The sequence below is a fragment of the Canis lupus genome, chromosome 1 (genome assembly GCF_003254725.2).
Source record: "Canis lupus dingo isolate Sandy chromosome 1, ASM325472v2, whole genome shotgun sequence".
Classification (NCBI taxonomy): Eukaryota; Metazoa; Chordata; class Mammalia; order Carnivora; family Canidae; genus Canis; species Canis lupus.
The window spans coordinates 58,825,805-58,841,754 of NC_064243.1; the positions used below are offsets into that span (position 1 = coordinate 58,825,805).

Below are 15,950 nucleotides of genomic sequence, written 5' to 3' on the forward strand. Positions count from 1 at the left end.
AAAAAAAAAAAAAAACAGAAAAACCCCAACCAGAAACCACACGGAGCCTACACCCAGGGGCGGGCGCCGCCCCAGCCGCCCGAGCCGCGCCCTCCCGCCGCCCCGCCGGCCGCGAGCACGCCTCCCCGGCGGCCACGCCCCCGCCCTGGCCCCGCCCCGCCCCCGCCCCGCCCCGCCCCGCCCGCCGCGGCCACGCCCGACGTGAGGCGCGGGAGCCGCCGGGCCGGGGGCGGGGCCTGCGCCGCCCCTCCCCCCGCCGCCGCCGGCGGCCTCCGCGCGGGCCTCCCAGCCCGTATTCCACTCACTTTGTTCTCCGCCTTTGTCCTAATCCACACCAGCAGGTGGAGCCGCAGTTAAAGTTTCCGAGTCCATTCCGGGAGCGGGAGCCCATCTTGCTCGCCGCCGCGGCCCTCGCTGGAGGAGGAGGGTCAGAGCTCGGGTGCAGCCAATCGCGGGCAACGCTGCTAGTTATCAGAGCAGAATGGGCTGTAGTTTAGTGAAATAGGAAAGCTGCAAAACACTGTGGAGTGCTCCCGTGTAAATAAAAAGAGGAAAAAAAAAGTTTCTCAAGTCGCCGCTGCACGACGTCGGGCAGGCGCCGGGGCGGGGGTCTGCGCTCTCCCGAGCGGCCGCGCGCTGGACTTTATTGTGCCGCAACAAGCCCCCGTTCCCATTGTTTGTGTTTTTTTCAAAATATGGCAAAGGTTCAGGTGAACAATGTAGTGGTGCTGGATAACCCTTCTCCTTTCTACAACCCGTTCCAGTTCGAGATCACCTTCGAGTGCATCGAGGACCTGTCTGAAGGTGAGTCGGCGCCCGCCCGCCGCCGGGCTGTCAGTTGCGGGCTGCAGACGTTGAAAGTTTCCCGGGCCCGGCCTCGCGCGGGCGGCCGGTGCTCGGCGCCGGACGGGCGGCGGGCTCGGCTCCGCGGAGGGAAACTTGAAGTTGGCGGACGGCGGCCACCGGGGCGCGCGCCGCGTCCTGCCGCCGCCGGGGCGCCTGCCGCGGCTCAACTTGCGCGGAACTTGCCCGAGCGGAGGTAGCCATGTTGTCAGCTTTGTCTGGCGGGCGGGCGGGCGGCGCGCGAGCCCCGCACTCGCCCGCGCCGCCGGCCGGGGGGCGTCCCGGGCTGGGCTGGCCCCGCGCCGCGAGCGGCCTCCGCGGGCCGGGCCGGCGCGCGGGCCGGGGAGGGACCGGCTCGCGTGGGGTCGCGCCGGCGGGTCTGCCGCGGAGCCATCTTACCAGAGCGGAGAGCTGGGCCACCGACCCCGGCGTCACGACGCCTCCTCTCCGCGCCGCGGGTGACGAGCGCGGCGCCCCGCCTGCCCACCCCCTGCCCCCGGGCCGGAGGCTGATCCATTTTTAGAGCCTGCGCCGGCGCTGCCCCGCTCGGGGGTGGCCGTGGCCGGCCGCTCGGGGAGGAGAGCGAGGCTGTCCTCGCGCAGATTTCTGGCTCCCTGGACCAACCAGCGGGGGAGGCGGGCGCAGGCTCGGGCGCCGGCGCTCCCCGGGGACGGCGCCGGGATGCTCGGGGCGCCCGGTGCAGGCGCGCAGGCCCGCCCCGGCCGGCGTGGGCTCCCCTCTCCCGGAGGAAAGACGCCGCCAAGCCAGAAAGTTGCATTTAGCCCGGGAGCAGAAATAAAGTCAAACACCGAAATCGTTTCCAGGACTTAATCACTGGCTTCTCGGTAGTCTGAGAAGACTTTGCTTCAAGACCCGATTGGGATCTAATTCAAAAATCGCCCCACGTCCCAGCACCCTGAGCATAAAACACAAAAGTGGGCTAGGAAATAAAAGGAAGTCCTGATAGCAATGCAAAAATTCTTACAATTTTTTTCTTAAGTTCGTTTTAAGGTCTCCAAAGATATTTTTGTCGTGTGCAGTAATAAATATTTAGAAAGCTAAAGCTTGCCAAGGTTTTCATCTTTGCACTTAAGAGTTTATAAAATAATCCAGTGGTTCACTTTCGAAATTTGAAGAGAGGAAAATTTGACTCCATCAATGGTAAGTTTACGATTAAATAGGGGACGTACTTATTTGAACTTACAAGTTATTTAACAAAATGCATTTAAAATTATGCTAATCATGGCATATAAAGCGTTTCACTTTAAAAATTAGTTTTCAGTCTCCACAAAATGTTTTATGTAGGGTGTTAGATTTTTAAATTATAAAAGCAATACATGCTTATTGAAATAAACTTTTTAAAAGTTGTACATACATATATAAATATAAAGTCCTCTGCCTTCAGTGCCTTCCACCATCTCCTGTAATTTAGAACACTTTCATCTGTGCTCTTCCAATAAGCATTAATGCATACATAAAGCATGTATGCATATGTATTTAATATGTAGGTCACATTTTGAGAGAACTCATTTATTAAGCTAATTTCTAATAGGCCACTGATAATAAAATTAAAGGGGATTTTGTTATTATTCTGAAACTATTTGATTACTTTCCCAGAACAGTGCTATAATCACTGAAAGCTACCAGGCCAATTTTTCATACCCAACAGTAAGTTTTCCTTTTTATTGCCAATTGCATATAAAAATGGGCAAATGCAAGAGAAACCATTATCGGTCCTTTCCAACGTACTTATATATTTTAAGCTTTAGAAGTTCTTCAAATTATAGGTATTTCAAGTGAGGCCTTCCATTTTAAGAGCCAGTTTTGGACAAGGATGATAGATGATTCAAGAGGTTACAGGGCTTTGACACTGGATGGCTGAAACCCGCCATTCATGGAAGCCGAATTATGTTCCATCTTTAACTGGCATCAATTGAGTAGAGTACTCAGCTGAATCACGTCAGAGTTTTTAGGGTACTAGTATTAACAGTACACTTCCACTTGTGTACCTCTTCCCAGGGCACTTATACTGGTTATTTAGCATTTTTCAAGAGTTTAAGCTGAGTCATACTGAAGCTGCAAAGGAATCTTTCAAAAAGGTGCCATGCTTGTGTACTCCACCTAGAGGCTATGTGGATTATGGAAATTGAGTTTAAAAGCTTTTAACAAGTTCCATACTTTTGTCCTGCAGTCTAGAGAATATTCTGAAGAGAAATTTTCACTTCATAATTTTGTCTTAGTCCCAAGCCAGACATTGGCCACCATTTCTTATACTTAAACTTAACAGGAGACTCAGATGTTTGATATGATGGTTCCCAAGCTTGTACAAGTTTGGATTGATCTTCCTGCTAATCTTGTATACCCTCTGTGGACTGCTGATTCTTTGTTTCTCTAACAGAATGGAGCCATTTTTTTTTAAGTTGGTCAATATCGATAATTATAAACTACTGTCAGTTGAACCCTTAAAAGGTACCAGAATTGAACATGGTGTTTCATGCTTTTAAATTTCAGGCTTGCTCTAATCCCCAAAGATTACGTACTTCACAGTAACCACAGATCTTCCCAAGTAGGATAATTAGTTTAAAATTCCCTTGCTGACTTCCCTCACTCCCAAACATAAATGCAGATACTCGCAGATTGGGATTACCATGATTAAGTCAAACAATTAACTTTTTAAATAAATGAATAAAGTCCTTCAACAGATAACCTGTGCATCAGACTCTACCCCTTCCTCCTTTGAATACAGGAGACAGGGGAATGGAAGTGGAGTTTAAAAAAAAAAAAAAAAAACAACTGATGCTAATTTATAAATAAATTAAACTCAGCTATAGCAAGGATTCCATTAGTGTAAGGGTACAGGTGTTCCCTGAGTTACAGCCTGTGCTCCTTGAGGGTAGATTATCTTTCCGTGGCCTCTGCCCTCACCCATCTCCCCCCACCCCCGCACACAGTTAAGTTCCTTTATTCCACTATCCATTTGAGAGCCAGAAACGGAAGAATTTATCTTCCTAGTTTCGGTTTTGGAAAGAGCCCAGGCTTTGGAGTTGCAGAGACATAGCTTGGGTTCTGATTCCTGAGTTTGCTAGCTGTGAATTTGGGTAGATTACTTAGCCTCTCAGGGCTTTCTTGTTTGCATAATAGAATAATTCAATCCATATAATAAAGCTGTTGAGATTTATTTATTTATTTTTATTTTTTTTTAAGCTGTTGAGATTTAAATAACAAGTGTGAAGTTGGCAAGACCAATGCCCAGCATGTATTAGGTATGAGTTTATAAATCCTGACTATGTTCCTCTGCCAGACCACAACTGCCACCTTACCTTTTACCAATTAGGAGGCCAAGAGCACTAGATGTATGGTACAAATAAATACATATGAAATGAACAAAATATGAAAACATCCATGTGACAATTTCCAGACTTACTCTCACTTGGCTAGTTTAGTAGGTTTTACACTCCTTTCTTAAAAAGTTTCTATACTTAGCTTTTGGGTTTCCTATGTCATTGATACCTGTATCTAGTAAATAACTCAAACTTATCATGTCCAAAACTAATTCCTGTTGGTTTTCATACCCTACCCCTTGAAAAAAAGGTGACTTGCTGCCTTGATCATCAAGATTTATCCAGAGTGTGGTAGCTTCTCATCCCCATGGCTACATGCGGTCCAAACTACCATCCCTTCTTGCCTCAGTTGTTTAAATATCTACCTGTTTCTTCCCTCCCTGTCTTACAGTCTGTACTGAACACAGGATCTAAAATGATCTTTCTGAAATGAAAGTTGGATCATGTTATCCCTCCAATCAGAACCCTCCCAATGGCTTCTCATGCCACTCAGTGTAAAAGTCAAAAGTCTTTATGACACAGCCTTTAAAACTTTGCATAATCTGGCCATGCCCCTCACGCCCAATCTAATGGTCAGTTATTTTCCCCTTTATTCAATTTGTACCAGCCCGGCCTCCTTGCTTTTTCTTTTTTTCCTTAACTAATTTATTTATAATTAAAATGTGTGTGTGTGCACAAGCAGGAGGAGCAACAGAGGGAGAGGGGAGAAGCAGACTCCTGGCTGAGCAGGGGACCCCGGGATCATGACCTGAGCCAAAGGCAGACTCAACTGACTGAGCCACCCAGGCGCCCTCTCTTGCTTTTTCTTGAGCAAGCTAAGCATGCTCCTACTACAGATATTTGCTGTTCCTTCTAACTAGATATACATATTGCTTCTTTCCTCTTAATCTTCATCAACAAATAGATGATCTTGTGAGATGTCAGATGCAGGACCTTGCATCTGGAAATGTGCTAGAAGATGTAGATACAAGTGGTCTAGGATGGAGCCACGAAATAGATAATAGGGTCTCAGAAAATGACTGCTGACTTAGTAAGAGAACCTAATGTAGTAATAGTAATAAACCTAAAGTAGCTTTTCAGTAAATTGAAGATTTATGGTATGAATAAGTAGTACCTATGCTATTTCTCTTGTCTAGGGAACAAAAATATTTACACAATTACACAAAAGTGGCAATATACAGGAGCACTAAGTAAATTCTCAACAAGTGACCTAGAAACACCCCCGTGGTAGTGCTGCTGTAGCCTCAGCTTAGTGAATCCAAGAGGCAGGCCGCACAGTGCTTAAACACCCTTGGAGGATCAAAAGGTCTCAGAGGTGATCTGTATTTGCAGTTGTCTTCCTCCTCCTACTAAAGAGGAGGCAGCTTCTTTGAAAAAGCAGTTGTTTTACTCATCTCTGGGTTCATTGTCACAGAGCACTCTGTAAAAGGTGCTCAATAAATGCTGAATTACGTAGAAGAATTAAATTACATGAAATGTCTTGGGTTGCACTTTAATGTGTCTCATTCTTCCTCATGCCTGTCCCCACCATCTATACTCTTGTATCAAGTGGTTATAAGGATCCTTGGTTTCCTCTTTCCAATTTAAAAGAATGTACAACATGAAGAGGTACCATGAGGAAAAAACCGACTGTGGTCCCTTTGCCAGTGGATGAGCTGAAGCCCCTTCTGAACCACAAGGGACGTTTGCTAATAAGGATTTTCCCCCACTTTAGAGCTCTTTGATAATTTGGATCTGTGCTACATAATATGGAGCAGCCCAGCCCTTCCAAAGTGTGCTTAGTAGCTTGTTAAAAGATGACATGTAAAAGGGGGGAGGAATTCCACAGCAGAACAAACTTGGGAAATCCTGGATTAATGTTACTAGTGTTCCTTACTCTGCCAGTGTGCTTTAAGAATCCTCAAAACAAGGTTGTAGGGATCCCTGGGTGGCGCAGCGGTTTGGCGCCTGCCTTTGGCCCAGGGCGCGATCCTGGAGACCCGGGATCGAATCCCACATCGGGCTCCTGGTGCATGGAGCCTGCTTCTGCCTCTGCCTATGTCTCTGTCTCTCTCTCTCTCTCTGTGTGACTATCATAAATAAATAAAAATTAAAAACAAAACAAAAAACAAGGTTGTAGCATTTCCCAAGTTTTTGGCCATGTTGCTTTGTTTGCAAGGAGCCCTGCCCCAGGGACTAGCATTTCACCAAAGAAATTTTGAGAGACTCTGGTAAGAAACCTAAGAATTTTATAAGAGCAGTCCAGTGCCTTTCTGGATTTTCTACTATGAGAAGCCAATTTTAGCAGCCAATAAATGGCCTAAGTGGACATGAAAAGGGTCTTTGATAGCATCTTATAATGTAATTACTGAATATGAAATAATGTTTTGGTTTTTAACCCTAGACTTGGAATGGAAAATTATCTATGTGGGCTCTGCAGAAAGTGAAGAATACGACCAAGTTTTAGACTCTGTTTTAGTGGGCCCTGTTCCTGCAGGAAGGCATATGTTTGTATTTCAGGTAAGATTATTCTCGGTAAATAAGTATGCCAAATACGTTTCTAACCTATGATTGCATGGTCCTTATCCATTTCCTTTTGGGTTAAATCACTCTGCTTCTGCTGCATTCACTTTTTACCTTCTATTGTGTGCTGTGGGACGTTAATGTGATGTTTACTCCAGAGTTTGCACAGCATGCAGTAAAGCTTATACTGTGTCACAGCCCATGTGGTGGTTAATTTGGGGCTCTTCCTGTGAAAAGTCCTATAGTATCAGACTTTCAGAGTGGCTGTCCATCAGCCCAATACAGGGATTCAATGCATACTACTAACTGGTATAGTTAGTAATATGCATCTTCAGTTTATGGTTTCAGCCATTAGGAGTAATGATCACAAAAACAACAACTTCATTTCAGCATAATCAGTCATTGAACTAGGTTAATAAGTATTCTGCTAGATAGAGATCTACTGCATAAACAAAGTAGAATTAAGGTCCAGTGGTTTACTAAAGCATCTAATCTACATATATTATAGAGGATTACTATTATAAATCTGTTGCTCTGTTTATTATTTGTTAGGGGAAATTCTAATACAAATTATGTTCTCAGATATCACTGACAGTATTTGGGTCTGTGCCAAGGCTTTAGACACTGTCTTCTGTATTCAAAGTGTGACTTCTTTTAATCATGTTAAATTGTTGTATAAGGCTATTCATTCACTTCTCAATTATCCATGCTTACTAGAGGGAGATCTTTATAAGTAGCCCAAAGAGTAGCCATAGGTTTAAAAAAAATTTTTTGTTACAAGTATTTCTATACAACAGAGTCCCATCAGTTAAGTAGAACCTACTGAAAAGACTTTATCCAGAAAGAAAATTCACTCTCTACCCCTGACCTCCTTTTTTTCTCATTTCACAGATGGGACCAATTTAAATGAATACTGTTGGTCAGCTAATCCCATCAGATATGGGTCAAGAATCATACGTATGGTATCTCTAGAGCTACTACCCACCCTTCCCTCTACTGAACACAGAATTCAGAATCTTGGTCTCCTAGCCTTAGTGCTTTTTATTAAAAACCAACAAATAATTTACTACATTTAAATAGACGGTTGTTAAGAAAAGCTCAAATATATTAGTTCAGATCTACTCATTAAAAGTGCTATTACCCTGAATTGTGAGTGCATAAGCTTGGTGAAAGACATGGGTACCAGAGAATGTGGTAGGGGAAGGCACTACAGTTATAAGACCTGCTTCAGATCCTGCTCCATTGCTTATTTAGACACGTGACATTAGACAGGCTCCCTAGCCTCCCTTAGTCACTTTAGTCATCTATAAAATGTGGGTAATATCCTACCTCATCACAATGTTATGAGGATTAAATGAGGAATAAAGCAGTTAAGTGCCATCACTGACAAATAGCGCCCTACTACTATAATTAGAACTAAATTTTTATTCTCTTAAGTTCTTGAAATTGTTACATAAAAGAAGCAGTATCTGCTTTGACCCACAAGCTTGGAAAACCTATGCTTCACTGATAATTCATGATGTGGTATGTAGTGGTATACCTTTTTATGCTACTATAAAACCTGCAAATAAATCCCTTGGCTTTGAAACAAACCTTTAAATGTCTTTCCTGTGTGTTTACGTTGTTAAGAACACTCTTAAGCTTTTGGCTTAGAGTGAATAATTTGTTCAAAATATTTCCCTCCAGTGATTTTCCAGTAGTTTTACCTTGTTCATGTTATACCTTGTTCATGTTGCCAAAAGGACAGAGAAAGCACCATGCGATTTAAATCCGTTGGTCAGCCTGTACATTTTACAAAATTCACCATTATCAGCATAAAGTGACTAAAATACAGTTTTTGTTTTGTGCTTTAAACAAACTGCCATAGTATCCTCCTGGTCTGCCGTGAATAAATATGCCTTTCTCCTGGGTGTATCAAAGGCTAGCAGGAGGATGTCCAGACATCTGCCTAGTATTGCTGGTTGAAGTTAAAAATCTCTACCTCTCACTTCTTCCTAAGTGATTTGAGAAGCCTTTGGGTTTTCCTACTTGAATTTGAATTTGCTCAAGTTGAATCCTTTGGCAAACAAATTTTAAAACCCAAACATGGCCAGAACTAATTTACTGAGGGGATGGGAAGAACTATGGAGGGAAGGTTTCCATAGCAGTACTGAACTACCTCTGTTTCCCATTCTCCTCTCTCTTCCAGGACATTAGAATCTCTTTGGGTAACCTGGAAGTAACCCGACCCCTCTGGGGGAAGGGAGGTACACAGGATCTGTAGGACAAACAGAATACTCTCAGGACAGGCCCTGAGTCCCCCTGCTGATCTTGATCTCTCTTCAATTACTCAAATTACTTCAGCCCAGAAATTGAGTTATGAATGAATTTCAAATACTAAGTATATACGGTGTGTCCAGAGCTGTGCCAGTCATGAGATTATAAAGATGAACTGGACAGGACTTCTGCCTAGGAAAACACTTAAAATCCTAGCGAAAAATGAAGGGTAAAGATATTTACTTAGATTATTGGACATATGTTATAGAGGATGTGTGTCAAGTAATTTTAAGTGCAAAGACAGTATTATTAATTCTACCTTTGGAATTAGAAAGGCTTCATTAGGAGCACCTCGGTGGCTTGGTTGGTTAAGCATCCAACTCTTGATCTCAGCTCAGGTCTTGATCTCAGGGTTGAGTTCAAGTCCCATGCTGTACTCCACGCTGGGCATGGAGTCTACTTAAAGGGTTTCACTAAGGAAATTCATGCAAACTTAGATGAACTTTTTAGGATGCTAGGGAAGAACCTTACAGGCCAAGGGAACCAGTATATGCAAGGCACACAGGCATGAAAGATTACCAATACATTTTAAAGAACTCTAATTCTAGAACAAGAGTAAGAGGTATAGAGTTAAAGGGAATGTGAACGGAGATGTTGGTTGAAGACAAATTGTAAAGGGCCTTATTAATGAAGTTAACAGATTTTTATCTCAAATGGGAGTAGTCATCTGGAGTTTTTAAAACTGGTAAAGGGATAGGAATGGATTTTTGCCTAGCTAATGCTGGCAGCAGTGCAAATAGCAAGCGAGCTGGGGGAGGCTGGTTAGAAAAGTGTCAGCAGTATTCCAGGTAAGAGATGAAGACATGGAGTCTGCAGAGATGAGAAACGTTGAGACTGGCTGGATATGGGAGGGAGGGAAGCAGAAGATGACTGAAGTTTTTAGCCTACATCAATGTTTTAGACTAGATAGGTATTGTGTGCCTTTTTGTGTCATCTACATGTGGTGAGGTACATGATAATCATTAGTGTTTGATGATAATGGCCTGATTGAGAATACCAGCCAGGGGTGTTGCCAAGCTAAGGCACTGGCTGAAGTGGTCACCCAGGCCCAGGGATGTTCTTTAGTGTCCTGGCAAGAGTAAGCTAATCTGGGATAAGCTTCATCCATTCACCACTCAATGGCTGCCTCAGGTCACGCTCCGATGCCTCACAATCACTGCCCATCAGCCTGGGACTCCTTCAAACCAGTCTCCTTACTGCCTCGCACACTGCTGTGGACAGGACCCTAGCCTTTGCTCATGCTGTTAGCCTTCTCTAGTTCACTTGCTTTCACCTTCTGCATTCCTCAAAATTCAGCGGCTTGATTTAAAATAATGTCATTGAGTATATTTGCTTAAACCAATCTTTACCTTAATGTATTTCCATAATATATGTGGTTTAAATAGTACATGCTATGTTTTTAGTGCCTATCAAAGTCATTTACAATAGAGGATTAATATTTTTGAAAATCTATGTAGCTATTTCTATATCATTTTCAGTCTTGTTTTAATTTACTATTAGAATATCTGTACAGGATGGGAGAGTGGGTGTGAGAATATGTGTCCTGGGTATAAGAAAGAAACTGATATAGAAACCTTTGTTGCCAACCGGCTGTGTGGAGATCACGGAGTATTTACTAATTTAGGTTTGAAAATCTGAATGGAAAAGGTTAGAATCAATTAGACTATTGGCTTAATTGTTTGCTGTATTTTATAAAAGGCTTTGTAATTGAATATTGTATAATCCCTCATTAACTACCACACAGTCTGGCTAGATTTATCTTCCTATAAAAAGAGTGAAGCTTTCAGGTGCCCAGAGCAGTCAGGTCTATTGTTTGGACTAATATTCAAACTACATTTTCTGGCAATAAGTCAATCTCAAAAATGAGCATTTGCCTTGCTAGTTTTTGTTGCTCTGCCCTTAACCAGTGGTGCTCAAGGTGAGTAAAACTTCAGTCAGGCTTGCAGTTAACAGCCTTTTAAAAGATGTGTTTCTTTCCTTTTTAAATGATCCTAGGCTGATGCACCTAATCCAGGACTCATTCCAGATGCAGATGCAGTGGGTGTAACCGTTGTGCTAATTACATGTACCTATCGAGGTCAAGAATTTATTAGAGTTGGCTATTATGTAAATAATGAATATACTGAGACAGAACTAAGGGAAAATCCACCAGTAAAACCAGACTTTTCTAAGGTAATGTCCTAACTATTCCTTTTTCATTACTTTTACTCTACTTTTTTTTTAAGCCAATGTCATTTCATAGTATATTGTGAAAACAGCTTGGAGACAAAATAAATTTGAGGCCTGTGTACCAACTGGGCAAACTAATCATTCCATTGCCAGACGTGACCTCAGACCCTACCTCCAGAGAGATCATTAGTAATTAATGTTGGTCAGGCACCTTCATGGTCTCTGATGGTTTAGAAAATTGAAAGTGCCTCCTGTAAGAAACAGTTGTTTACAACTTTTTCTATGGCATTTCCCATATGTCAATATGTATTGGAGGTTAAACTAAAGGTCTTAAGTATTTCTGGCTAATGGAAGTAGCTTCTGCGTAAGAAGCTGAAACCCGTGATTCAGAAATACAGATTCTCAGAAATACTCACTATTTTATGATTTTTCATTGGGACCTATAACAATTTAGTAATTGGTGACTTATATGAGATTGGAACACAACACTCCATCTGCTGGATCATGCAAGAAAAATTACATGAGAGTAGCATGGAATGTTCTTTCTGATAATTAGGCTGAAATGTTTAATCCTGGTGTGGGACCTTCTACTGATTCAATGTATTAGTTACATGAATGGCATCTTGTGTAGCAAAAAGAAAAAACTGGAATACCGTTTTCTGAGAATGAACCACAATAATTTAAAGGTAGGAAACCACTAACCATGAGAGGTTATATTTGGGGAAATTTTTATTTTCTTTGAAAATATTACTGAAGAAATATCACGTCAATCTAAAAAGCATACTAGCTTGTTAGATAAAGCATCTTCTGAAGAACTCACCCTCAAAAAAGAAATTCTCTCCCTTCAGGAAACAGAAGTGTAGAGGGATTAGATATTTTGTTGGTTAGTAAATAATCTGCATGAATTCCCTCAGATTTTCCATATCCTGTTTCCATTAGGCTACAATAATTTTTTTTTTTTTTGCTATAGCCTTAGTCATTGTGTATTAAGTTTAAGGTGCTTTACTTAATTTTACCCTTGTATGAGAACTTTAAGGAGTAGGATATAAAGAACCATTCTATTAAGCTTCTTTTTGTATAGGGTATCTAACTTTATATATTTCCTTCTTCCTTTAGCTTCAAAGGAACATTTTGGCATCTAATCCCAGAGTCACAAGATTCCACATTAATTGGGAAGATAACACAGAAAAACTGGAAGATGCAGAGAGCAGTAATCCAAATCTACAATCACTTCTTTCAACAGATGCATTACCTTCAGCATCAAAGGGATGGTCCACGTCAGAAAACTCATTAAATGTCATGTTAGAATCCCATATGGACTGCATGTGACCACCTGCCATCCTTTTAGTACAAATTAAGCTATAAAAACACACAGAACTATTTCCCTGAAATTCCGTAAGTACATAGTCAAGACACAATGTGAAGAATTTGTTTAAAAACATCCTGTAGAAAGTTTATAAGAAAACCAGTATTTGAGCAAATTGTGGAATATAAATACAACTATTTTTAAGTAATTTTTTTCTCTAATGTGTTATTTTATTTGTTCTGAAACTAATCTGATTAAAACATATATATTATTTTCTTCTCCTCTATATGTAATTAAAGCACTTATAAAGAAAAATAGAAATCATCAGAGTAGGTTGTAAAGCTGTCAGCCTTTTTGACAATAATCTTTGGACCACTATTTTACTGGCCTTCCAAGAACAAATTTCAACTAAAATGTTTCTTCCAGTGATAAATAGTTTGGTTTAATGTGAGGGGCAAATTTCCTTTTTTTTTTTTTTTGGTCATATCCTTAAAGAAGGGATTTGAAGTCAAATATATGCAACCGCAAACTTTAGGACCTGATTTCCCAGGCCACCTTGAATTGAAGCCTCTTATGGCTACTATCATATGGAATGTTAGCATTCAGTTTGGTTTCTAAGATGATAACAAATGTAGTTAACTGTTTTTAAGGTCCTCTGGCTATGGATTTTGTTTTATAATAGTTTGGAACATCTGAATACTGAATACTCCTTGAATCATACATCATTTTTACTCAGTGAATTCAACAGGTCAAGAGCAGATACAAACTCGCTAAGTTTAAGAATAGGATATTATAATGACTTATAAAAATACTATGAACTTAACTCTTAAACTATTTGGTGGATCATCTATTGTTGGCAGCATTTATAAAAAACAAACAATGGATTTGGGAAGGTGTTATTAGCTTTATCATAATAGATAAGTCACTATTTTGGAAATATATATATTTTCACACATGTGGTACTCCATATCCCTTGACACTCATGTAGAATAAGATTAGGCATGTTTGTGGTCAGCATATTTTAGATAGCCTTTCCAGGTAAGTTTCTTAAAAGCAGTCTTGGAAAGGAATCCATTAACTGGGCCAAAGGGATCTTTTTCTTTGATAAGAGCTAGGTCCTTCCTCAAAGTTTCTTATGCTTCATTAAATTAAATGTAGAATATTCTCATTACTCTTGCTGCTAAGCAAGACATTAGCCATATGATGCAGTTATGCAGTGCCTTCATATCTAAAACTTTTATACTGCACTTTTTAAAGCTTTTATTTTGAGGAAGGGAAAAGGGCATTTGTCTGAATATGGATTCTAAGTTGTATATATTTCCTGTCATTCTAAAAAAGAATTTGTGAAGCAAAATTTTGCTAAATGTTAAACTTTGAAATTTAATATACCAGATTATTAAAATACTGTCCACTAACTAGTTCATAGATTTTAAAAATAAAATACATCCAACTGTTAAAACTATATGAAGAAAATTTCATTTTTGTCTAATTGCAATTACAGGAAAATGTTAAAATATTAAAATGAAAACAAAGAGCTCAGTGATTAATATAACAAGATATGTGCTTGTTAGAAATAAAGCATATATAAGCCAAATTACCAAATAAAGCAATTTACTGCTGAGTTTTTATTCTGACTAATTATAACGATTGATTTGTATTGACACCAAGGGTAGGTTTTTACATCAATTTGTAAACAGACAGCTAATTTTCACAATAGGTTACGACTTAATTTTTAAATCCTATCCTAAAATTTTTATGATTCTATGAGATTTAGAATTCAAACATTAGAGGCTAAGAAGATCTAGCACAGTCATGCCCCCCCACACCCGGCCCCCCGGTTTGGCTTCATTTATAGACACTATGAATTTTAGCTAAAATGTTTGGAACAGTTTTTCTCCTTTATGATAACTAGCTCGGTCATGAAAAGATAAATTACTTATGCCACAGAAGAGAGAAGCAGGTAGGTTGGATGGAATGAGGGTATCTTGAGCTAAGAAAACATTCTGGAATCTGAGGAACATGCATGTATTTGCTCATTTATAACCTTAGGCTTCCATGTGGTCTTATCCTTTGGTTTTAAGATTTGGGGCTTATAGTTTTACCAAGAAAGTCTACGGCAGCAGTTTTCAGAACTTTTTACTGTAATCTATGATATATATAAAGTATGACCCTTTTAACACAAGTATTTATATTAATTTTCATAAAAATGCACCCATATAGTGCATCTTTATTATGTGCTGTTACATTCTGGTATGTTTTACGGTATTTTATTTTTAAATTGCTGGTTTTGATTCACTGAACTGGCATCTATGACTCTAAGGGGTTGGGATACATAGTTTGAAGAAAGGCTAGTCTGACCTTTTGAGTAGATGAGACATAGCAATCTTTTTCTATAGTTCTAAAATTTATATTCCCTGTACCTATCTTTTTTGTCCTGTTTGGATGATGATCCTGACATTAAAAAAAAAAAAAAAAAAGAGGGTAAAGGGCTACTGTAGTGAATCAGCAGTCATTCACTTAAAAACTGTCCAAATTACTAGTAAGCCCACCACCATAGCCTGTTCTCATTTCCTGGCACTTGGTATAATTAACTTAGGAAACATTCCACAGAATTACTTGGCAAACACTTTTGTTTGTTACTGGTATAATTTTATACAGAACTCTAGAACACTGGGTCATAAAAATTTTTAAATGCACATAAAGTGTGCATACCCTTCTAGTATGCTGAAGCTTGTCTATGCCTCTCACATTCACAAATCCCTTCTCATCAATGCTTAATGTACTATTTAGTTATATTTCAAAATCTGAAAGCCCCTTAGAATGGGGCTCTCCTTATGTAGGACTATTAATACAGCATTTCCTGTTTTATGGTAAGTTTTGTGGTATAAGCTTCTCATAAGAAAATTTCAGTACAGGCTTCCCTTAGTAAAGAGCAAAGAACATTTGTATAATGTGTAAAACCAAAGGCCTATTACAACAGTGCAGGAGAAGTAATTCCCCGGTCAAAACAATGTAAAACGCAAAATGGCATCAAGACATGTTTTTAAGTTTTTCCTAAAGTTACTTTATAATCAGATCCTGATATTTGTCTCCAAAGGCTTTTAAATAGACTTGCTGAAGAATCATCACAACGTATGAATGAAGCTCCACAATGCAATTAAAGTATGCTTTCCATATATTAAGACAAATTTTCTACCTAAGAATTTTCAGTGGAAGCTACCGTTGCCCATAAGATCTATGAGCACAAAAATGCCTCAAGTTCTACTTTGGTAAAGTGAGATTTTCCCCATTTATCTCAACATTGTTTATTGGGTCCTCATAGAATGCCAGATGATGCTTTTTCCACATTAAATAGGATCTTTCAAAACCAAGATGCAAAAAGATAAATGGGGTAAGTTTTAGGAAAAGAAGTGAAAGTAGAGCTTTTAAAATATTTTCTTCAAGCTACAAAAGAACTGCTACATATTTTCTTT

The 15,950-nt window shown here is 40.3% G+C and overlaps 2 protein-coding genes across 14 annotated transcripts in view; one reads left to right on the top strand and one right to left on the bottom strand.

The window, feature by feature from the left end:
• The window catches only part of MCM9 (minichromosome maintenance 9 homologous recombination repair factor), a 123,960-nt gene that overhangs the window by 82,360 nt on the left and 25,650 nt on the right, over positions 1-15,950 (bottom strand). Inside the window, exon 8 of one of the 13 annotated variants that reach the window (XM_035705021.2) lies at positions 12,934-15,835. The exons of the other annotated variants lie outside the window; for them this stretch is intronic. Within the exon in view, the coding sequence (XP_035560914.2) occupies positions 15,825-15,835 (11 nt within the window). The 3' untranslated portion in view covers positions 12,934-15,824. Of the gene's footprint in view, positions 1-12,933; positions 15,836-15,950 lie in introns of those variants that run through there. 13 annotated transcript variants of the gene reach the window in all.
• ASF1A (anti-silencing function 1A histone chaperone) lies at positions 226-12,685 on the top strand. The gene is made up of 4 exons (XM_025422869.3): positions 226-804; positions 6,568-6,683; positions 10,998-11,174; positions 12,288-12,685. Exons 1-4 carry the CDS (start codon positions 696-698, stop codon positions 12,498-12,500), a joined length of 615 nt encoding a protein of 204 aa, XP_025278654.1. The 5' UTR covers positions 226-695; the 3' UTR covers positions 12,501-12,685.

Coding starts and splice junctions, on each gene's coding strand:
- ASF1A (XM_025422869.3), top strand. CDS start 696: ATGGCAAAGGTTCAGGTGAACAATGTAGTGGTGCTGGATAACCCTTCT. Junction 805..6,567: donor CATCGAGGACCTGTCTGAAG/GTGAGTCGGCGC, acceptor TTTTAACCCTAG/ACTTGGAATGGAAAATTATC. Junction 6,684..10,997: donor GGCATATGTTTGTATTTCAG/GTAAGATTATTC, acceptor AAATGATCCTAG/GCTGATGCACCTAATCCAGG.